General features: G+C 39.0%; 1 protein-coding gene across 4 annotated transcripts in view; it reads left to right on the top strand.

The window, feature by feature from the left end:
* Positions 1-24,439, top strand: part of AHCYL2 (adenosylhomocysteinase like 2) — a 165,525-nt gene that overhangs the window by 96,345 nt on the left and 44,741 nt on the right. For 2 of the 4 annotated variants that reach the window (XM_024128419.3, XM_024128416.3), the window contains exon 2: positions 17,473-17,584. In XM_024128419.3, the coding sequence (XP_023984187.1) occupies positions 17,473-17,584 (112 nt within the window). Of the gene's footprint in view, positions 1-6,817; positions 6,840-17,472; positions 17,585-24,439 lie in introns of those variants that run through there. The other 2 variants (XM_024128448.3, XM_024128428.3) reach the window with 2 other exon arrangements.

Below are 24,439 nucleotides of genomic sequence, written 5' to 3'. Positions count from 1 at the left end.
ACACCAGGTACCCCCTACTCATCCATTACCTTTCAGCTTAAATGGAGCTTCTCTGATGTGACACTCCCAGTACACATGATTGGTACCCTTGCCATATACTCCCATAGCAGCCTGAACTTACCTTATCATTTTTCACACTTTATTTTTTAGTAATTATTGAATTGCCTCTCTCTCTCCTGCACCATGAATGCAGGGACTGTCTTTCTATGCTTCCTGGCACATGATAGGCACCCAATAAATATTTGTGGTTCAATTGAATGAATTCACCATGTATAAGAAGAAAAGATGAATTTGGCTGTGTTGGGGGATGTACATGTTATATTTATTAATAATAATAGTAAATTTTAAGCTGTGACGAAGTGAGAGAGTGGCAGGGACATATATGCACTACCAAATGTAAATTAGATAGCTAGTGGGAAGCTGCCGCATAGCACAGGGAGATCACCTCTGTGCTTTGTGACCATGAGAGGGGTGGGATAGGGAGGGTGGGAGGGAGGGAGGCGCAAGAGGGAAGAGATATGGGAACATATGTATATGTATAACTGATTCACTTTGTTGTAAAGGAGAAACTAACACACTATTGTAAAACAGTTATACTCCAATAAAGATGTTAAAAAAATGACTATAAAAAAAAAATAAAGTATACTGGAAAAAGAAAAAAATAATAATAATAGTAAATTTTAAATAGCACTGATAAGTTGCAGGTACTGTTCTAAGCGCTTTATATATGTTAATTTATTTCATCTTCTCAGCAATCCTATAAGGTAGATATTCTTAATGTCCCCATTTTAAAGATGAGAAAACTGAGGCACAAGGAGGATAAGTAATTTGTCTAAGGTTACACAGTTGGTAAGTGATGAATCAAGATTCAAAACCATCTGGTACTACTCTGCTATGTCTAGTTTTGGACAAAATAGTTCCCTGGCACTGTGCTAAGTGCTTTCTATGTATTATATGTATTTTTTAATCTTTATAACATCAATCTGAGGAGGGTTTTATTATCCTGTTTTACAGATGAGGAAGCAAAGGCTCAAAAAAGTTATATAGGTTACCAAAAGATACACAGCTAGTAAGTAATGGAGCTAGCCTTAAACCCAAACCTATCCAACTCTTAAAGCCTGTAGTCTTTACCAGTAATGATGATGCCTCCATGTGGAATATAAAATACTTGTGGGATGTGAGTCTTAAGATCACTGAGGAACTGAGAGATAGGATGCCTAACATTTAAGTTGGTGGGTGGGGGGCGGTAGTAGGACTTAACTCCAGCTCAGGTAGCATGGGCATTTCAAGTTTGAAGGGGCAAAGGAGATTTAAAGTCTAGCAATTTCAGCCAACCTCATAATTGACCAGATGGAACTCTGAACTCTGCTGGTTAGAAACCTTAGCCTCTACAATAAGCTGTAACTTAGGTGACTAGGGAGTAGTTATTGCTTTCTCTTATGGCCTCAGAGAAACCAGACGGATTAGAAATACCGAATGTCAGAACTGGAAGGAACCAGTTCTAACCTTCCACAGTGCCCTCTTACCCACCTCCTCCTTATTTTATAATAAGGAAACTGAAGAAGGGAGTACTTAGGTGACTTGCTAAAGTCTAATAAAGCCATTAGGGATGGGACTTCCCTGGTGGCGCAGTGGTTGAGAGTCTGCCTGCCGATGTGGGGGACGCGGGTTCGTGCCCCGGTCCGGGAGAATCCCACATGCCGCGGAGCGGCTGGGCCCGTGGGCCATGGCCGCTGAGCCTGCGCGTCTGGAACCTGTGCTCTGCAGCGGGAGAGGCCACAGCAGTGAGAGGCCCGCGTACCGCAAAAGCAAAAAAAAACACGTTAGGGACAAGCCAGGAAAAGAGGACAGGGTCACATTCTTGTATTCTCTGCCCTGTGCCTATGACTCTCTAGGCTCCACATTTATTGCCTCCTATTTAAAACTTTTCTGCCATTGTAGTTACTTCTTCATCACATTGTAATTACTTCTTGTTCTTTTTGACTTTGGCCCCTGGAAATATTAACTTCTTGTCCTTTCCCCTCCAGCCCCAAGCATATATTCACTCTGGCAAGTCATCTGGCTTGCCCTCATTAATTTAATGATGATACTAGTATCAAATCACCACTGGTAGGAACACCACTGGCACATAGAACTTCAAGTCCCTCTTCTTCTTGGAGTGAAAATGAGATTCTTTTGAGCTATTCACATACTTGGTCAATTTTTGTAAAGCTTGAAGGCTGCAGGAGCAGGTGTAGTTTTTGTATCCTTTTGAAGTTGCAAACTCCTAAATGTTCAGGGTGATTATTATAGATAATCATATGCAGGGGTCTCACTGCTGCTCCTGCTATAGGTGTATCTTCTAAGGCACGTTATGGTAAAATTAAATTAGAGTGAAAACAACTTTATAACTAGTACTTATACCTATACCCTGTGCCTTGTGCAGTCCCACTCAGTTAATAGACCTTCAGTTCTCAATTTTAATAGCTACTGTTTTATTTTTGTTTCAGAGGCATTACAGAAAGGTATAATAAGGCTTCAGTTTTCAAATGAAGTCTATTTTAGTTAAAACCCATTCTAAAAAAAGTCACAACTAAAATGACATTTAGTTTAGCTAAAGTGATATAGTTTACTTGTGCTTATTCTTTTATTCCCAACCCTGTCTTCTTTAAAAGTTATCTTCTTCCATGTTTTAGCAATACCATGAGGGCAGTCACCTTCCATTTATTTATTTATTTACTGAAGTATAGTTGATTTACAATGTTGTGTTAGTTTCTGGTGTACAGAAAAGTGATTCAGCTCCACACATATATACATATCTTTTTCATATTCTTTTCCATTATGGTTTATTACAGGATATTGAATATAGTTCCCTGTGCTATACAGCAGGACCTTGTTGTTTATCTATTTTATATATAGTAGTTTGTATCTGCTAATCCCAAACCCCTAATTTATCCCTCCTTCTCCCCATTTATTTAATAGATTATGCAGAAAACATCAACAGGAGTACCAAGAATCTAGTACTTTGCTGTTCACTGACATATTTTAAGGGTTGGGCTCTACTCTAGCAGTGAAATAGTCCTTTGGCCTTGATTTGTTTCTAAAAGCTTCATTATGATGCAGATCATAATAGATTACAATTGATGCAGATCAAGCAATGGAAAGCAGATTGTATATTCTTGCAGAGATAATATTATAATTAAGGATTAAAACCCTGCTAAGGACTCACCACAAATAAGTCATAGCTTTGGTCAATAGTGTATAACTAAGCCCCTAAATGTATAAAATAGTGTTCCAAATCCTATAAAATGGACATAAATGTATTTAACACATTGGTTATGCAAGTTGCCCCAGAGTACTATAAGGTATATGTACAGAAATTTGACAATTTCTTAAGCTCTTACCATATGCTGGACACTACAGGCAAATCAAAGCTGGCTAAGCCCCCGAACAGCCTGAACTAATGAAGGACAGCACATATACCAGTAACTGTAATATGAGGAAAGGTGAAAATAGTGATGTGACCAAGGAACAGTATTAGAGAAAAGGGAGATTCCTTTGTTTTTTAGGTTAGATTCCATGGCAGAACAATCATTTGAGCCGAACCTCGAAGAATTTGTTTTTCGTCTTTGGGGTGTTTTTCCTGTTTTTTTGTTTTTGGCCACAGTGTGTGGCATCTGGGATCTTAGTTCCCCAACCAGGGATTGAACCTGTGCCCCCTGCAGTGGAAGCACAGAGTCCTAACCATTTGGACCTTCAGGGAATTCCTCGAAGGATCTGAATATGTGAAGATGATGGAAGTGAAGGCAGAATGAATGCATTTCAATCTGAGAAAATGGCATGAGCAAAGGCATTGAGGTGGGAAAGGAGATGGCATAACAATGACACAAGTAAGAGCTACCATTTATTAAGTACTCAGTGTATGCAAACTTTTAAAATCCTTGCATCAATCCTGTGAGATGGCTATTATTATTTCCACTGTACAGATTAGAAAACTGGATGGTTGGAAAGGTTAATTACGTGGCAGCCAGGATACGAACCCAGGTCTGTTTAACTCCAAAACCAGAGCTCTTAGATGCTCTGCTGTACAGTCTTCACATTCAGGAAATAACTGCTAATACAGCTTACCTGGGGATACAGAATATATAGAGATAAGTAGTGGAACATCCTATTGGAAAGGATTTATAGAGGGTTTTTAGGAGGCAATGAAAATGGACAGGGAGGGAGAGATGAGATGCTTGGTGTCAGAGGGCTCAAAAATAATTGGCAACTGATTGTTCTAGAAACTAGGGAAAAAGGAGAAATCAAAGATGACTGAGGTTTTTATATTTGGATGACTGAGGGAACAGTGGTACAAAAGTAAGGAGAAGAAACTATTGTTTGAAGAGTGGGGGGAAAAGAAAGATGGAGCAATCATTTTGATTTTAGATATGTTGCATTTAAAGCCCAGATGAAATTCCCTGTCGGTCCAGTGGTTAGGACTCACCGCTTTCACTGCCGCAGCCCGGGTTCCGTGCCTGGTTGGGGAACTAAGATCCTGCAAGCCGCAGCGTGGCCAAAAGAAAAAAAATGTCAAATGAAATACATCATTGGAAATTTAGGCAACAAATGTTAACTTCTCATTTTATTAAGAAGTTTGGATTAAAAGGAAGACCAGACAGAGGACAATAACTGGAGGTTGCTGAGAGCTGAAGCTTTATCGAAATTGACAATCTGATTACAGAGGGCTTTATAAAAACTGAAACCCTGACCTCAAATCTCTCCTGCATTTCATCGACCTTCTGAATCTTGCTGTCACTCAAATTGCTTCACTCCATAGCTCCTCTATGACCACAGCTTCCTTTAGTTCCACCCCTGCTGTTCTCTTTTCTTATTGCATCTGATCTTTACCTGCCCTGCGATCTCTAATCCTTTGACACCTCTGCATTCACCTGGTCCAAGAGTCCCCTTCTGTTTTCAATTGCCTTTCTCTCCAGTCCGGACCTCCATGTCAGTCATTTGAATTCTGCCCTTTCTGGCATCTTGCAATAACGCCTCTTCCCCTAGAAGTTACCTTCCTCTCCTCCATTCCATATCCAAAGGACCATTCTCTTAACCAACGAAAGCCCAAAAGGGCAATGAACCTATAATCACAATCACAATATTATGACTATCAGCTCCAGAGAAATTATCCTCTGCAATGGGAATTAACACTGTAGGAGTCCCTGGTTTTGAAGGGGACCAGAGCAGGCATATCTTGTTGGGCTTCGTTTGTGCCTGAAATCTATGGTACTCTTACTGGATAATATACTCTAGGAATTAATTAAGAAGGTAAATAGATTAGGTCACCTTTTTTCTAGTTTTGTCTTATTTCCAAATTTCTGAAGTGTATAAGGAGAAGGGAGCTGGTATGGGGACATAAGGAGGAAGCAGCTTCTGAGGTCCCTTAAGGTGATAGTGTATAAGACTACTGTGTTGGCATCCTGTTTCTTTCTGAAACCAGACCTGTGAGTAAAAAACAGCATTGGATAGGGACTTCGAGGCAGCATTAGTCTTTTTTTAAAAAATTGAAGTATAGGGAATTCTCTTGGTCCAGTGCTTAGGACTCCCGCTGTCACGGCTGGTCGGGGAACTAAGATCCCACAAGCCATGCAGCATGACAAAAAAAATAATAATAATTGAAGTTAGTTGATTTGCAATATTATATTAGTCTCAGGTGTACAACATAGTGATTCAATATTTTTATAGATTATACTCAATTGAAAGTTATTTTAAAATATTGGCTATATTCCCTGTGCTGTACAGTATATCCTTGTAGACTCACAGACGGAGAGAACAAACTAGTGGTTACCAGTGGGGAAAGGGAAAGTGGGGTAGGGGATTAAGAGGTACAAACTACTATGTATAAAATAGACAGCACTAGTCTTGATTGGAAACCCTGGCTCCCCCAAACCTACCTACCTACGCTGTGGTAGCTCCTGACTAGCCTCAGGGAAGCAGGTAATTTACAGTGGGCGCCCATCTTTTGATAGCTGAAGACCCTTAGACTTTCATGTACATAGCACAGGGAGCCAGCAGAGGGAGTTGTGGTCCTAGAACTTTCTTCAGAGCTTCTAAGTTCCGATTTTGCAAGAGATCTTCCCTGGCTCCATCCAAATCTCCTGTGCAATAAGAATTTAACTTGAGATATGCCTGAGTTTGGTGCCAGATCCCTGGTGTGAGCAGATGGGGAGCTTCCGCATAACTGTTTAAACTTGAAAGCCATAAGGAACTCTTGATCACAAGGAAACGCCTGTTTACTGTGCAGATCCAAATCAAGCAACTCTCAAGAAATGGGTGTGCCTTCTTGACCTCGATCCTTATTGATCTTGGTATCAGTACGTCCAGTGACGCGTCCTCAGGGGCGGGAGAAAGTTAACAAGTGCCTTATGGTTGGGGTGGGGGGGTTGGAAAAAGAGGAAGCCTGACTGTTGCTGCAGAAAGTCCCCACGGGGGAGGTGGGGATACTGTCTGGGTAGCATTAAACAGTGAGTGCCCTGTAGGAACCTTGGGTGCCTGGGTGTAGTGCCTGGGTGTAGAACCTTGCATCGGCTCTGATTTTGAATCAGAAGATTTGCAGCTGGCCAGTAAGGGATTTATCAGACAGTTGACTAATGATCTTGATTTTAATAGGAAGCCTCTGTGAAAGGGGATGCAGCTTCTGCTAGATATTGTGAACTTCTGAATCACTAGGTTTGGCTCTGCTTTTGGGCACTCAGAAAACCCTGGCATTTCCAAACCACTTTCCCTTTTGCTTCAGGACATAGATTACCCAAGCCTGCACTATGGAGAATGGGGACGGTAATGAGGGCACTTCAGCTTTTCACGTGCCTGAGTGGATGGTGAGTTCTTTGGTCACTTTGCTTTTCCTTCTGTTTCTTGATAATGAGGCAGCCATTTCTGACAGGTGATAGGGATTGCTGTGAAAAGTCCCTACCAAGACCCGTGGTTGGGAAAACAGTTATTACTCTAATTTCTGATTAATTCCTATGTTCTGGGTCACCCTTGCAGCTTTCTTTTCTTTTTTCTTAAAAAAAAAGTCTTTTTTTAAATTATGAGTGAGCTGGGAAGGTCTGAGAGCTGCCTGGCCAGAGTCAGCTTATTGCCTGGTTGTCTGGGCTGGGGTGAGCTTCTCCACTGCTGCTGGTATACTGCATGGATTGTGTTATACTGTGATTGCTTTGCATTCTATTTGCAAACTGATGCTTAGTTTACTTCTCATGAGGGTAAAGAAAAAGCATAGTGAGGGGAAAAAAAACAAAAACAACTTGTAGAAATGGTGCTCTCTCTCAAGCCTGAGAAGACTTAAGACATTTATCCCCTATCTGCCCATTTTTCTCCCACCAGCCGAAACAGTTCCCCAAATATTCCTTATATGTGTGTTTCTAAAAGGTAGGATATATATAGCTCTCTTTTCTAATTAATTAATTAATTAATTAAAATTTTTGGCCATGCCGCATGGCATGTGGGATCTTAGTTCCCCAACCAGGGATCGAACCTGTGCCCCCTACAGTGGAAGAGTGGAGTCTTAACCACTGGACCACCAGGGAAGTCCCTATATAGCTCCCTTGGTACTATTTTTCAAAATATCTTTTTTGCCTGATATTTTTAATATAATTATAATAAGGACTTAATTTGTTGATAAGAACTAGCACATAAAACCTAATATTTTAGATCCAATTTTAACTTTTATTTAAAAACAGCAACCATCCTTATGTTCCTGTCTGCTTTCTTCCAGGTTTAGCCTGATTTCTTATAGTCTATATACTGCTTATGTTTTTTTATATATATATTATATATATATATATATACACACATATATAATATATATATTAAATGTATATATTTTTCCCTGTTGAAAACTGGTTAGACTGTATACAACATATTCCAAGTTCTTTTCAGTGTTTATGGAATTATGGGCTTAGAGAAATAACCATCAGTAATGAGACTGATATATAGTAGACCTAACAAAGGCCCAACTGGCTAGCCCATGTTTCAACTCCCATAACAAATATTATTTTTGTTGCGGTTATTCCTCTTGTTATTCTTAATGTTGTTCCAGAACCTTGTGCTCAGTTTTAAGACATTTGATCAAAAGAAATCCTACCCATCCACAAGCTTATTTCAAATAACGCAGTGTTTTAGAACTAATGGAAAAAATTCAGATAATAATTCTAGTTGGATTTCTAAGTTTGTTTTTGAATCTCCAGCACTCACTAATAACAAGAAGGGGGAGCAGGAATTCTGGTTTTCTTAGGTGAGGGCCCACATTAAGATATTTACCTTTGGTACTTCTATAAAGGAATATTACAGAAGAATTCCGCAGAACACTGGTGTGTCAATTCAGTCAACGAAAGTGTTATAGTAACTCTTATTCTCATAAATAATACATCTCGGTGCTGTCTTATCTGCTGAGCACATCCTCTCAAGAGGAGCTCCTACTGGACTTTTACCTACTCACCTTCGTTTTATTTAAGTGAACAAGATAACTGTCCTAAAGGAGTTAGTGTGACTATTGCTCAAGCGATACCACCTAAGACTTCCCAGCTTTTAAAGAACATTCTTTAATAAAGCACAGCTCTGCTTTGTTTTCAATATGGCACCTCTTTTACTTAGCGATTTCCTGGCCCTCCTCTCTCAAAAACCAGCAAAATACCTTTGATCAGTAGATTTTTTTAAGAACAATGAGAAGAAGTAGGGAGGGGCTGGCCTCAATAACTCAGTTTTTTCATCTGTTATCGTTCCCTTGCCAAAGATTAACCTCTTGAGGCTTTCTTTCAGATACCACGTAAGTTGTTAAGTTCTGACCTGGTCTGAAAGTGCTTCATTAGGCTGCCACCAGTATCCACTTAGCCACCGCAGTGAGCCACTGAGCACCCTCTAGTGTGTTTGTTACCTATAGATTTCCAGACTTTACCTGTGAAATGTTAGAGTGCCTTTTAATCCCCAAGAGGAAACCCTGGAGCCAGTTCCCACAGTGGGTCAAAATTTCCACTTAAGACAGCTTTAACAAATAACTCATGTTCCAGTTTACATATTAATGTAATGAATTTTCCACTGAGACTATCCTTGCCCCCAAAGGAAGTATGACAAGGCTCTCAGACCTACTTTCAGGGGAAAATTTAGCAGAGAAGGTGCATTATAATACCTCCCTTCTTGTTAATGATCAGTAGCAAAAAGGGACTGGCATACCCCTCAGAGAACAGGACTCAAGACCACAGACAGCAGTTGACAGTACTCACCTCTCTGACTGCCAGCAGGAAAATAATCCAGGACGAAGTTTGAAGAACCCATCTTGAGAATTGACAAGGTAGACCTTCAAGTTAACATTCCATCATTCACTGGAAAACTTCTGCTAGAGCCTCTGCTCCCCAGCTATTTTCATGTGAAAGATTTTCTTAGCTTTGTTCAGGCAGTTTTACTGCTAAAAGGTTGGGGAACTCATCCTTTTAAAGACTGTCTTTATTAATATATTTTCACTTCCCCTGAGAAATCTTTAGTCCCTAGTGGTAGGTGAAAATACCTCCTCTTATGTGCATGGAGATCAGCAGTAACCTTTTTTTAAGTTTCTACATCTTAATATTTCCTCCTCCCACTCAAGCTCTTTGTAGTACTTGGTACTTTTCCATAGGAAATCTAATTCACTTTCTTGAGTACCCAGGCAGCTGGTTACCTGATTTTCTTTCGGCTAGAAGTAATGCCTTTTATAGATGAAGAATTTGTTCCAGCAGCTCATTTGGCTTGGAAGGGAGAGATGTCTCTAAGAATGCTTGAACCATATCTAGTTGGAAGTGAGACAAAAACCTTTAAGGTATCTGGTAAATGGCCGTAGAGGTAGCTTCACTATAACTCTGGGTCAGGATTGACACTTAAAGACCCATTTGAGAAACTGATGAAAACTATGGACCCTCTCCCTAGGAAAATATACACATACACAAAATTTTGCATTCTGTTTTAGAGCATCTAGACATCCATGGACCCTAGGTGAAGAACTTTTGACCTAAAAAAATAGAAATGTTAATATTTTATATTTGTGTATCATTATGTTGCCTCCAAAACCTTCTCACATACATTATTGTGTTTTCTCAGCACACATTTGAGATAGACAAAGTAGGTATTATTGTGCTATTTTACAAATGAGGATTACAGATGTTAAGTACTAGAAATGTTAAGAAATGGAGATACAAAAAAGAACCTCTGATCACCATCCTTTGTAGTACTACTTTCTGTACTTGAAAAGGAATTAATTTGTTTTTTCTTGGCGTTCTCTTCTGTAGGGTAAATAGATCTTCTATCCTCCCCATGAGTCCTATTTTTCTTAACGCGTTAACCGTCTATTCTTAGCCTTAAATTGTAGAAATCAGAATTAGACCCAGTTCTCTTTATATCCTGTGTTGTGTATAAAGAAAGGATCACCTCATTCCATTCTCTGACCTTTGAAATAACCTTTTCTTTTCTGCCTATGAATATGCCTCCATGGTCATAGCCATAGATAGGATAAAATGGTTGGTTAAGGAGAGAGTTAAGAGAGTTAGGGCAAATTGATTCATGCTTGGAGAGAGTGTTAGAGCAGTGGTTCTCAAACTGTGGTCCCCAGACCAGCAGCAGCAGCAGCAGGAGCAGCATCTGAAAACTTGTTAGAAATGCAAAATTTTGGTCCCCACCCAGATTTACTAAATCAGAAACCCTGGGGTGGGGCCTTGCAGTGCATTTTGATAAGCTCACTGGGTGATTTTGATGAACCTAAAATTTGAGAACTACTTTGATAGATTAACTTGTTAAGTGGTAAGGCTTTTCCTGTCAGTCATAGTATCCTAAATTGCCTTCTGGTTGTGTTTGGCATAGAGCTGCAGCTCCCTCTGATCAGGCCTAGTGACTTCAGCCATTAGACCAAGGAGTTCCTTTTCACCTGAGTGAGGAAAATGAGGAACCAGCTGAGAGTGTTCTAGGGTGAATATCCTTGGTTAGGAAGAGCAGAAGTTTAGAGACTCATAAAGTAAGCAAAAAGATATTGGTCTGTCTCATTTCATGAAATTGTGAATCAGAGATCAAGATTGTCATGGATGATGGTGAACATCAGTATTTGGGTTCAGTTAATTTCCGTTTCAATTTTTGGTAGTGGCATTGGGTAAAGTTGCCGGTTCAAGTGCTGTTAGATTTCAAATTCGTATATGATTTAGCCATTTCAGACTTGTAGTTTTATCAGAGCCCCAAAATTATCTGCGATGATGTCCGTTCTGAAACCCAATCCAATAAGAAAGTAAATTTAGGGAGCAATTTTAAATTTAATAAATTTAAGATAAATTAAGAGGAATGACATGTATGCACTGATGTGTATAAAATTGATGACTAATAAAAAAAAAAAGAGGAATCAGGTGGGGCTGGTACACCCAGGGGAGTTTTTGGTCTTCTGATCAATATCATAAGGTTTGGTGTAGTGGAAAGAGCTTCCGCTCTGGCGTAAACACAGGCTTACATTCTAGTCCCACTTACCTGCTGTGAGACCTCAGGCAAATCATTTGTTCTCTCAGTACAGTCATTTGTACTTTCCTAATTTGTCAAATGGGGATAATCATGCCAAATTTTTAAGATTCTTATACTGATTAACAGAAGTAACATATACACAGGCCTGTGCGTAGTAGGCTCTTAATAAATATTAGTTCTCCTCCCCTTATTCTGTTCTTCCAGGGACCTTTTCTCTCAAAATGAAGATTATCCCCAAAAAAAGAATCTACCATTTTATGTTCTTTCTTGTGCTCAACAAGCACTCATTAAAAAAAAAAATCATATCTGGGATTTTATAGTTAGGGAATTTAAAATGGTATAACTACAAAGAACATGAACAAATCCAAATAATTTCCAAGGCTATTATCTTAACACCATCTATATGGATGACATTGGGGGGAAATACAGAAATGATTCACAACTGAGGGCTGGTTCAGAGGGCTTGTTTTCTAATGGGGAGATCAATGTGTAACAATCTATTATGAAGACCAGAGGAAATAAGGTAGAGAGAATGAATTAAAATAGCTGTGGAAGGATCTTTGACTTCTGCTGGTATCTAACTAACCTAATTTAATTGCCTGATTCCTGGTCCACTCAGCGGTGATTTTCTGTGGCACTGTCAATATGACACTTTCAAGGGTCACATTCCAATAATGAACCTCTTCTCCATTTGCTGACACATCTGTCGGCATGCAAATGTGAACATCACTAACCCCCTTTCATCTTCTATTCAAATTCAAAAATAAATTACCTGTTCTCTCTAGGGTCAAACTCCCATATCTTGGAGACGAGCAATGATAGTAAATTACTGAAAATAACAAGCGGATAAACAAATAAATTGAAATGGTCTCTGGGGAAATGCACGACGCATAATTGTCTATTAGATATATAGCCAGTAGTTTGTTCTCCTACCCTTCTCATCTGTTCCATCAGCCTTCCCAGGAGAATATGTGTCTCCAGCTCCTTTCTCCACACTGGTCACTCTTATCATGCATTAGCCCATAGCATCTTTCCATGATTAATAGGGAGTCACCTCTGTGCAAGATTTTGTTTTATATCTTCTGTGGAATATCTTTATGAATTGTAAAGTTATCAGATTATCATGGCATAAAAGTCTCTACAAACTAGCTCCTGTTTTTTCTTCAGCTACATGCCCTACTACTTCTAACTTCCTGTATACATGTACTTGGTTCTTTGTCATACTGGGCTCCTGGCAGTTCCCTGTTCCTTTTGCTCTGTGAATATTGCTCTATGTACCTAGAAGGGCCACCCTACTTCACTCATCTTGAAAACTCATTCTCCTGAGTCAAGTATCAGATTAAACTCCTCTTCTAGGAAAACTTGCCTAACATACCCTGCTGACTTTATGTCACCATGTTGTATGCTGCCACTGAATCTTGAACACATTTCTGTTATAAGTACAGGCTTGTATATCTTTCTGTACCTATGACTGACTATTCCATGAACTATTTGAGGGCAGGAACTATATGTTTTTTTCTACATTTTTAACTCCTGACACTCTAGGAACCCAATAAGTTTCTGATGCATAAATCAAAGAATCAATCAGAGTCTATGCCTCCATTAAGGGAGAAAAGCTGTACACATAAAAACAAATCTTTCGTTTATTTATTCATATATATATTTAGTACCTTTCTCCCTGTGCCAAATGTTGTACTTGGTAGGAAGAATAAAATGATGAGTAAACGTGATGCTTGACCTGGAGGAACTCACTTTCTCATGGAGTAGCAGACATGTGATCCCTCATTTCAGTGATGGTAAGACATTACTGATCATCCCATGTGCCATTATGTTATGAACAAGCACTCATTCTAAAGGAAGAATTCAAATCACATTTCCCACCCCAATCTCTGTAACATATAGTTGAATGTAGCTTTCCTATTCACTGGGTCCCTTTCAGAAACCAACAAATAAATAATGTGATTCTTTGCCCTTTCATTTGACTCTGCTTGATGTGCAACAAGGTCATTATGATTCTGGGGGCCCTGAGGAAATAGAAAACTCCCAGTTGCACCTTCCACAAAACACAGTTTTTGAAAAAAGCAAACAGATCACTCGACACCTAATCAGCAACAATCTTGAGATGGGACTAGAAACCGAATGTCAAAACCTGCATAAAAAGATGAACAATTAAGAGTAAAGCAGTGGTCTGAGAAAGTTGATTTTCTTGGTGACAGAGCTGAAACCTGTGTTCCCAGTTTGACTAACCCAAGGACCCAGAGTGTAGGTTAGGGGCTGCCTGAGCACTTGGCTCCCTTTTTTTTTTTTCTTACCATCTTTATAAATTCCCTCATTGTTTTAGTGGCTCTGTAGTTAATTTTTTTCTAATGATACTAGGTTAACTAAAGTCATCTGACACGGAAAAGGAGGAGGTAAGGTTAAAAAGGAAGCTAATTAGCAAGTTAATTATAGCAGGTAAAAAAGTGCACCGGTTATATAAATAAGCTATTGTTATGCACATGCAAGTTGGGCCTTGTCAAGGGACTTGTTAAGATTTAGAGCTCAGAGGATCCGTGTAATTAGGTGTTTAGGGAAAAAAATAATAATAATAAAAGCAAAACAGCCACCAGAATTAGAAATGGCTGATGAGCCACTAACAGAAATGCCTTATTAAATTGGGCTCTACTGCTGGAGGGGTCATTGGAGTGCTTCAGGGTTTCCGGGGAAGGCACCACCACCAAAACAACGAAAAGAAAAGCTAGCTGGAACCAGAGCCAACAGAATTGCTGATGAGGAAAGTTTAAAGGCCTAGCCACAAGGGCCCCTGGACTGGAGAGGTGGCAGTAGGGCTGGTGATGTCACTATGCTGAGCAACAAGAAGAAATACATTGTCAATGGCAACTCTGGGATTAAAGCCCAGGTGAGGCTAAGCTCTTGTTTACCAGTCTTGCTGCTGCTATAGCCACTGTTGTAAAAGGCCAGCTGCTTTTGCCCTCCTTTCCTGCTTTCGTCCCTTCTTCTGGAGTAAGGTGAGCTGCTCCTCTCCTAACAGTCTCTTTCCCTTCCTCGCCTTGATGCCTGTTGGGATTAGGCAATTGTCTCTCAAATGGATAAGGAGGGTTCCCTTAAAGGACTCTCTGATTTCAGATAAGGTAGGAAAGTTAGAGGTAGAATCTACCAGAGTATCCCAACCCGGGGTGGGAAGATTACTGTATTACAAGTAGGAGTGAAAAATGGCACGTAACTATTAAGGGGAGGTGGGCACCAGGGATGGGTTGTCAGTAAAAGATAAACATTTATTTCTTGGGGAAATTGTATAACTTACTCTATATAAGTGATTAGTCTCTTTTTAATATTCTTCTGTCTTAAAGAAACTTGAGTTCAGTGTCTGACAAGTAAACAAGATTTAGAACCCTATGTCTCTGAGTGCAGAAAGACTACATAGCCTAGTCTTTAGTGCCAAAAGATAGCCTAAACTCGAGAATTCCCTGACGGGACAGTGGTTAGGGCTCTGCGCTTCCACTGCAGGGAGTATGGGTTTGATCCCTGGTTGGGGAACTGAGATCCCACAAACTGCACAGTGCAGCCAGAAAAAAAAAAGATATCCTAAACTTGACTTGGGTAGGAAGAAGTACTGTAAATGGAGGGGACTTTATAGAGAAGAGAGCTCAGTTTAAGGTAACTGGTTTGAAATGATGGCGCAGCTAGATGGCTACATGGTTTGGTATTGTTGGCGTAAATGGGTGTGTGCCCACCCACCCCATCCTACAAATCTAGAGAGGTAGCGTGACTGGCCCCCTCTAGTAGTGTGTGAGTGCGAGGGGGTGGTACATAGTCTAAGGCAGGGTTTGTCTGTTACTCTTTTTTAAAAGTAGGCACTACTGACATTAGTGACTCATTGTGGCCTTTGGGAAGTCAATGACTACTCCTTTTCCTAGATGGGCCTCTAAAAAAGAATAAAGACAGATTATTGTCTTGAACAAGGTTGGTGAAATGGAAGCCAGGGTTTTGAGCTTGACTGCTACTCCCCTCCCCATCTTCTCACCCACCTTCTTCCCCTTCCCCACTTTTTTTTTTTTTTTTGCCCTTAAAAATTCTTTTAACTGTAGACTTGGCTTATGGTTACCATATTTACTTAATATTCAATCAAGTACAGACTCTGAAGATAGAGTAAGATTAATCGTTTTGGCACATGGTTGCCTATTATGTGTCAGGCGTTTTCACCTGAGGATATAAAGGTGAATAAGATACATGGCACCTGCCTTTATGGAGCCTAGTTTGTACAGGATACAGGTAGATAGTTGTATTCACTGTGATAAGAGAAGTACATGGAAGTTCATGTACATCCCATGGAAGTGCATAAAAGGGCACTTTATCTTTTTGGAATAAATTGCTACTTCAGTAAAACAATTTTGCCATTTTTCATTTTGGGGAATGCTTCTAATCCAAATAATTTTCTTATTGCTGAAAACAGTTTGCAAACTCTAAAGTACTACACAGGCTATATTTGTTGTTATAGCTATGAAAATGCTATAAATTCCCCTAAAAGGCATGCTAAGCTACTTTGATTTGGCATTGGTCCCCTTGTCTGAATACTCAAATGACTCAGTAGTTACCTCTAACTGCAGGAAATGTGGCCGACAGTTGCTACTTTCATTCTGGTATGCCATATCTGTGTTCTGCCCATCAAGGAACCATCTTTTTATCATGAAAGGCAGAATCAGTTGTCAGATCTTTGATTTTTCCTGCCTCTGTGCCAGTTGGATCCACATCTAAGCAATTATGCAAACATTCAATTAGGGAAAAAGAAAGAAAGATATTTGTTGAATAATGATATGAGCTTTTACGTGAAGTGTTATAAAGTATCAGCTGAACTTTGAACAGTAGGAAAAAGAGATAAAATTGCAAAAAAGTCATGATCAGATATTGTCCAAAATGCAGCCTCCAAGAGTATTGAGGTTTATACATATTCACTCCAGTTATCCACTCCTATATCTGTTATAGTTAACAAATTATCAACCTTGTAGCTTTTAGTATTTTGTGATACCAAACATTAAAAATTATAAATTAGGGAATTCCCTGGTGGTCCAGTGGTTAGGACTCTGTGCTTTCACTGCTGTGGCCCGGGTTCATTCTCTGGTTGGGCAACTAAGATCCTGCAAGCTGCAGGGCGTGGTCAAAATTTAAAAATTGTTTTTAAATAATAGATTAATTTTTACTATACTTATTAGTACTGCAAAGCTAATTAATGCATTTTAGAAAACCTTTAAAAAGCTAGAGTGACTACCTGTAAGAGTTACAAGAACAGTGAATTTGTAGGGGTGGGAGTTGGGGAGCCATGTATTAATTGAATCACCTGCTATGTTTCAAGGTTTGCATACATTGTTTCATATAACCCTCTCTAAAACTTTTGAAGTAAGTTCTTTCATCTTTGTTGTATTTACCAGAAGAGGAGGGTCACAAAAACATCTTGATGAACAGCATATAGCTAATGAGTGGCATAACCAGGGTTTAAATGCAGTTCCAGAAAGCTCTGGATGAATAGAAAGCTTTTTTTTTTTCTATTATACCATACTATTTCCTGAGACTCTTAAAACCTGAAGGCAGGTCACTTTACCTTTCTGTATCTTGCAGTTTCTCATCTTAGATATATGAAGATTGGAATAGATAGTCTCAAAGATTCTTTCCAGCTTTAATTTTCAGTGAAACTATAGAAAGGATTTCTGAATATGACTCGACTTTCTAAAAATTTATTTTAACCGGTACATCCCCTTCTCCCTTTGATTGCAAGAGGTTTATAGTCAGAGAGTGGTTCCAGGATTTAAATTTCATAGAAACAGAGTAGGTAAAGAATGAAAAATCATTCTCTCCAAAGAGTCTTAACATTCCAAATGTGGGTTAGTGCAATCAGATCAGCTATGAGGGAAGGTAAGATCCTATAATGCAAGCCTTGAATTGCTGTCTCAAAATGGAAGTTATTTTCCTTTGTGTAACTAGAGTTCTTTTTCTTAGCAGATCCAATTTGCTGACCAGAAGCAAGAATTCAACAAACGTCCCACCAAAATTGGACGTCGCTCTCTGTCTCGCTCCATTTCTCAGTCATCTACTGACAGCTATAGCTCAGGTGAGGACTGAACGGCTATGGACCCACTTGTGGAGGCTACTTAAGTATGATCAATGGACCCTCCTGTCTATCCCAGGCTAATTAAGCATGATCAAGCCTATGTTTTGGTATAAACACTTTGATTCTCAGTGGAAATTTGGACCAAAATTCTGGATGGAATCTTTGGATTCCTGTTGGGGATTCAGAGTGGAGCTTAATAGAGGCTTCCTCTTCCAATAAAGGCAGAAGAGGGTGATTAAGGAAACTGAGCTCTGACTTATTCAGAGGGTGAGAGTATGTTGCTCACTGATGACCTTCACTGAGCGGCATGTATGAAGACTTGTGTTTTTTCCATTCTTTGAAAATAAAAGAGGGGTTCCCCATACATCCATCTGGGAAACCTTAATTGCCCCGAGAAACGGTGAAATCATTGTAGCTAGTTCAAGTGAGCCCTTTGCCTTCTCTTCTAAGCTGTGACATTGTATTGTCTGTTACTCCTTCCTTCCTGGCAGTGGCATTAATTCCAATATATGGGCCCTGGGCTTGAGTTATCATTTAATGCCAGATGAATATTACCATGTGAGACCTTTTGTCAGCACTGACCATTTGTTTTTTTGTTTTGTTTTTTTAACATCTTTATTGGAGTATAATTGCTTTACAATGTTGTGTTAGTTTCTGCTGTATAAAAAAGTGAATCAGCTATATGCATACATATATCCCCATATCCCCTCCCTCTTACATCTTCCTCCCACCCTCACTATCCCACCCCTCTAGGTGGCCACAAAGCACCGAGTTGATCTCCCTGTGCTATGCAGCTGCTTCCCACTAGCTACTGACCATTTATTCAACAGTGCCCAGTATATGTCTGATCTAATATGGAGCTATTTTATTTTCCTCTTATGTAGGAATGTGGTAGGAAGCTGAGTGTTTATACTAGTTACCTCTTCACATTATAAATAGAACATTCATTAGAAAATTTTCATCCTGACCTGAAATTTTGTTTTTCACACAAATAGGAAAGTAGTGTTTGTTATGTAAAATTGAAGAAAGCTTGTTTGAGACACTGTGACTTTTAGATTGGGTAGATTGTTATTTACACTTTTTACATTTCTTGTTTTACATTTCCCCCACAATCACATAATGTAAATCCCTAGGGATTTTTGTCTAAAGATACAGAATTTTGTACTTATCTTATTCTGCTAAAATAACCAGCAGAATAATAAATAATTAAATTAAATAAATAATTTTCAATAACTGTTGAAAATTCATGAACCAGTTACTATAACTCTGGAAAGTATAATAGTTGTGCAAATGTGAATTGTAAAAGAGTGTGTACATTTTAGACTCTTGAGTTTGTGCATGTTATCTAAAGATTGATAACTAAATAATAATAGTACTAAAATTTAACTTCAGCTCAATCTTCTCCCTACACACTGGATCCACATTTCCAACTATGTTCCTGCAGAGAAAACCAATGCCTGCCTTCCCACAGAAGTCCCCTATGCAGGGAAGGTACTTACAAGATATCAATTTACCCAGAAGAGTGGGTTTGACACCTTTCTTTTTTAAGTGAACACGTAGTTCCCCGGTATAGCTCATTGGTGAGTGATATTGACTGATGTCACCACCCTGCATAGATTGGACCTTTTAGGTTGAACTATGTGAAATTGCCATTTCTATAGTAAAAGAAATTATCAACCTTATATATCCATTTAAGGGTACTAAGTTCGGGAGTGTGGAGTCAAAACATCCTGGACTTGGAAAATAACTTAAAGATCAATTATTCAGCTTCCCATTGGATGCTGGAATTGCCTTGATGGCATCCCTGACAAATGGCCATCTGGCCTCTTTGGGAGCGTTTTGGATCATAGAGTGATCCTTGCTTGATCTAGTAATTTAGCTCCCAATAAGCTCTTATACAATCCCTAAAATTTAAAGATTTTATTTAGAAATAAAAATCACCATATTTGGCTGCCTGATTTGGAGGGCATCCCCCTGTCCTGGTTAACCTCATCTGGATTTATTCCAGATTGTGTCCTTTTAAAAATATTATGCCTGTGAATATAATATTCTAGGTATGGTCCAAAATAATCTATAGTAGGTGTTATTTCCATAAACTCAATGCTTTTCAAATGAAACCTAACATTATGTTTGCAGCTGTGTCACACACACTGTTACCTTCTCTTGTTTCCACATGAGCAATTGTCAAAACCTTTTAAACAGACTGTGAATGGAGATGCCTACTGCCTATAGTCTTGGACTGGGAGTTAGGAGAGACCTAGTTTCTAGGCTTTGATCAATGTGTGATTTGTTGTGTGATCCTGGAAAACTCTGACAGCCTGAAATGCTCATAACAGAGGCAATGGGAAAGTTATATGAGGTAACACAGAAAAACCTCCATACTCATCAAATGAAAAGCCAGGAATAACAGAATTACAGCTTTCTAAATATGAGAAGATATGCAAATGCATGTCAGTAAGAACTTGGAACCCATTTTCAGCATATGTTATATTTTAATTGACTATAGAAATTAACATTGTTAGTGCCCCAAAGACTGATCCTTGGACTTCTTCCCGTCTGTGTTTATCTCTTCCCAAGGGAACTCATTCAGTCTCATAGTTTTAAATACCATATATTGGTGTTTGATTCTCAAATTTATCTCTAGCCCAAATCTTTCCTCTGCACACTAGCCCCAGATATTCAACTACCTGCTCAGTCCTTTCACTTGGATGTTTTATAGGCATCTCAGCCTTCCCATGTCTTAAAAACTGAATTGCTGAGTTCCAACCTTGCCCCTCTTCAGTCTATTCTCAATGCTGCAGCCAGATTCATTTTTAAAAATAAGTCAGATCGTATCACTTCTTAGTTCCAAACGCTCCAGTGGCTTCCCAGTCTCGCTCTGAGTAAGAGCTAAAATTCTCACAATGGCCTACAAGACCCTATACCATCCACCCTCACATTATATTTCTAATCACATCTCTAATTTCCCAAACTTTCCTCCTCCCCTGGCTATTTTGTTCACTCCAGTCGTGTTATCCTACTAACTGTTATTTTGAAACATGCCACGCATTCTCCTGCCTTAAGGCCTTTGCACTTGCTATTTCCTCTGCCTGGAATGCTCTAGGATACCCTCACTGGGTATCTTGCCTCCTTAGGTTCCTAACCAAAGATCACCTTCTCGCTGAGACCTATCCTCTTTTAAAATTGTACAGACACCCCACACCTATCAAATTTTCCTCCTTTATTTTTCTCCATAGCACTTATTATCGTATAACATATAATTTGTTGTTGTCTTTCTTCCCTTACTTGAATATGAGATCCATGAGAGCAGAGATTTTTATCTCTTTGGTATTGCTCTATTCCTACTACTTAGAACTGTGTTTGACACATAAGAGGTGCTCAATAAATACATATTGGGGAAAGGTGTCCAGAGACGTTCTTATTATACAACTTTACACCCCCGTAAAGGAGTATACACCTCTGATACACTCTCTGTATGTGAAGAGTTAGAAGGTTTACGACATTTCAAAAAAAGATACCTTCCTGTCCAAAGTGCTTGTTTCTCTGAAGATACTTAGAGTCTTACTTAGGCTGTTGCGTACTCTCCCTTCCTAATGATCCTAATACTAAGTTTTGCCATGCTTTTACTTAGGAACCTCTTCTGGCCTTTTCAACCAGGTTCCTCCTGGGAATCACAGAACACAGAAAAGGATGGTTCTTCAAAGGATGGATCATAACTAGGACCCTGCTAGATGCAGAGGAGAGACGTTAATTCATATATTCAGTGGATGCTTCAAGACATTAGGGCTTAATTCTAGTGGAACCCAGACTGAAAAGGGCTACATCAATCCTTGAAATTATTTTATAAAAAACAAACTTCTAAAAACTCTTTCTCTAAGCACAAAACCCTTAAAAACAAATGAATAGAAGAGACTTTTTTCTTCAAAGTCAGATCATTCTCAGTGATATATTTCTGAAAAAGCTGTCTTTGCAGTGAGTTAATTGGTTAAGGATAAGGAAAGAGGACTAAAGTTCCTTAGTTCATAATTGGTTCTTCTAAAGCTTGAAGTATTTTCAGATTTTTCCAAATAACAAAGTTTTGTTTGTCTATATTTTGGTTGCTAACATAACTTTTCACATATTTCTAGAGTGTTATCAATGAAATCTTCTGCACATTGACACACAGGTCATTACTGTTATTCCATTACCAAATGAATAGATTGGGTCCAAGAGGAATTGCCTGACTTAAAATAGTCTAATAGGACTAATTGAGCCAGAGGTCTGACTGCTTCCTCTCCTAGCAATAACCCACAATATCACAGCTGCTAGGAGGTAAGGCTTAATCAGGCTTGAGCCATAGAACATATGTATGCCACTTCCATGGGGTAGATTGTGGATTAGTGATTCACCAAATTATGTTTTGATTCTGAGATACCATGAAACAAGAGAACATCCCATGATAGAGTTATTTTGTACTTTGTATTACTTTTCTACCTAGAAATTGAACCCCTTTTTTGTGATTATCTCATTTATTCATAAGATTTTTCTGGTGGGAGTTAGGGGAAAGGGAGAGCATGGGGAGAGAGAGGATCTATTATACTCCCTATTTTATGGTTGGATAAATTGAAAATTGGTCACTTAACCAATAAGAGGTGAAGCTAGAGCTAAGGTCTCAGACCTGTACTTCAGTAGGTGATTGTCTTGATTATCGGTTGTTCATTTTTAACTAAATTATGACTCTGGGCTTCAGAATGTGCTGACAATTACAAACACTTTAGAAACTGTTCAAGTGTGTATGTATATATATGTGTGTGTGTGTGTGTGTGTGTGTGTGTGTGTGTGTGTGTGTGTGTGTTGGGTTTCTCTAAATTTTCCTAGGAAGAATTTTTAATTCTATCTCAACTATTTTCATGAATATGCTACTTTAAATATAGTGGCAGAAATGAGTTATGGATTTAAAAAAATGTTATGTTAGTTCAGGAATAATCTTTCCACTGTGTTTGCAACAATAACATTCTCTTGGTCTAAGTGTGTCAGCCATTTTGCACTCACATATTAGTACAGTCTAGACAACTGATACTTTTGGATCTCACTTGATAACAGGTCTGTATAAAGGGCTCTTTGAAAACAAATCCATTTTGGCTCAAAGAAAAAGATTGGTTGAACTAACTATAACCAGTTGACTACTGTTAAGAAAAGAAGATACTGTTCTTTCCCTTTAGAAAAGGGAAGTAGTATAAATAATTTTTCTCTTTGAGTTGGAAGAAAACCAAAAATTTGAGTACTTCTCTTAAGGAGAATTGTAGGGGGTTTTGTTGTTGTTTGGTTGGCTTTTTTTCCCTTGACTCGTCCTTAAAAGCCGAAGAGGCATAGGGAGAGGAGAGCTATTCTGGGTAGAGTTAGGACTCCAGTCTCAACCTTTTTCATCACTGCCAGCCAACCACCTGCTGCTTGGGTAGATTAATAGATGACGGAGGTAGAGAAAAAAAGAAACTGCTAAATAATATTGTATGTATGTCATTCCTTTCCCATTCAAAATCCTAAAGCTAAGTAAGAACCCTTAAAGATGTTATATTTGGTATTGAATTAAAAATATGTACAAAAACCAGTAATAATATCAGGTATCATTTACTGAGTGCTTAATTACTTTATGCCAGCATTGCACTAAGCACTTTACGTACATTATTTTATTTAATCTTCTCAGCAACTTGATTCTGACAAATCATGTCTGCATATTATATAGTCTGCTTCATAGCACATATTACAACCATATGGAGAAAAAAAACTCTAAATAATTAATTCTGTAATTAGTTATTTCATGTCTGACTCACCTACTAGACTGAAAATCCCATGAAGGCAAAGACAATCGATATCCGTCCTGTATCCCCAGCATTTAGACTGTGCCTGGTACATAGGAGATGCACAATAAAAATTCATTGAATGAACAGCTGAATGTGTGAATGACTGAATACATGAATGAATTAACAACCCTATGAAAAAGGTTCTGGTATCACCTCTACTTTATACCCAGAAGCAGAGACTGAGACTTCAACCACAATCTCTCTGACTCCAGAACACTTAACCACTGTATTTAAATGGCCATTAGGGAGCATAAAAATCATCATGGCTCTGGAAAAGGATTTGAAATTTTCAGTATACTCTGAATGTGAAGACTTTCTTCAAAAGCAACTTTTCTATAAATTTGGATCAGGATTAGGATGGCTGTTATCTTTCTTCTCTCAGGTGATAGAAGCATGGTTCCCCTAAGCCTCCGACTCATAAGCCATTTCTGAGTATTGATTGGTGAAACAGGTGACTGCCCAGGAAACTGTTTCTGGGCTCTGTTGCCAAAGGTACTTTGAGCTCTCACTCACCCTAGGAGGGAGAACCATAGACCTTTTGTACAGATTATCTCCTTTCAAGAACAAAAGTCCTTTTGGGGATTTGTTAATTCCCCCACCTCCCCTGGTGCTCATGTTCTTTCTTGTTGCCTCGTGTTAGGACTTTGCTCTAGGGCAGTTTTCCAGCTCCAAGAAAGACACTCAGGCCCCTGCTGCCCAAACATTTTGTAGCACCATGCTTGATTAACTGGGCAAGGTCAGACTTGCCTTTTACAGCCCTCCCAGAGATAGACCCTTTGCTAAGAAATCCCAGAAATGCCTTAATTCTCTGCATATAAGTAGATCAGGAGACCCTAGGAGCTCTGAGCTTTTGCAGCTTTCTCCCTTTAAAAGCGATGGAAGTACTTCTTATCTCATTGAGAAATATATAATGCTTTATAGACAGTGCTTTATGTCCCCAACCTTCCTCCCCCCAAAACCTTGAGGACTGCTTAGGAAGAAACTATCCTCAGGAACTTAAACATAAATCAAAGAG

The sequence above is a fragment of the Physeter macrocephalus genome, chromosome 5 (genome assembly GCF_002837175.3).
Source record: "Physeter macrocephalus isolate SW-GA chromosome 5, ASM283717v5, whole genome shotgun sequence".
Taxonomy (NCBI): domain Eukaryota; kingdom Metazoa; phylum Chordata; class Mammalia; order Artiodactyla; family Physeteridae; genus Physeter; species Physeter macrocephalus.
The sequence above is the reverse complement of the archived record's forward strand: the minus strand, read 5'-3'. Positions and strand labels throughout refer to the sequence as shown.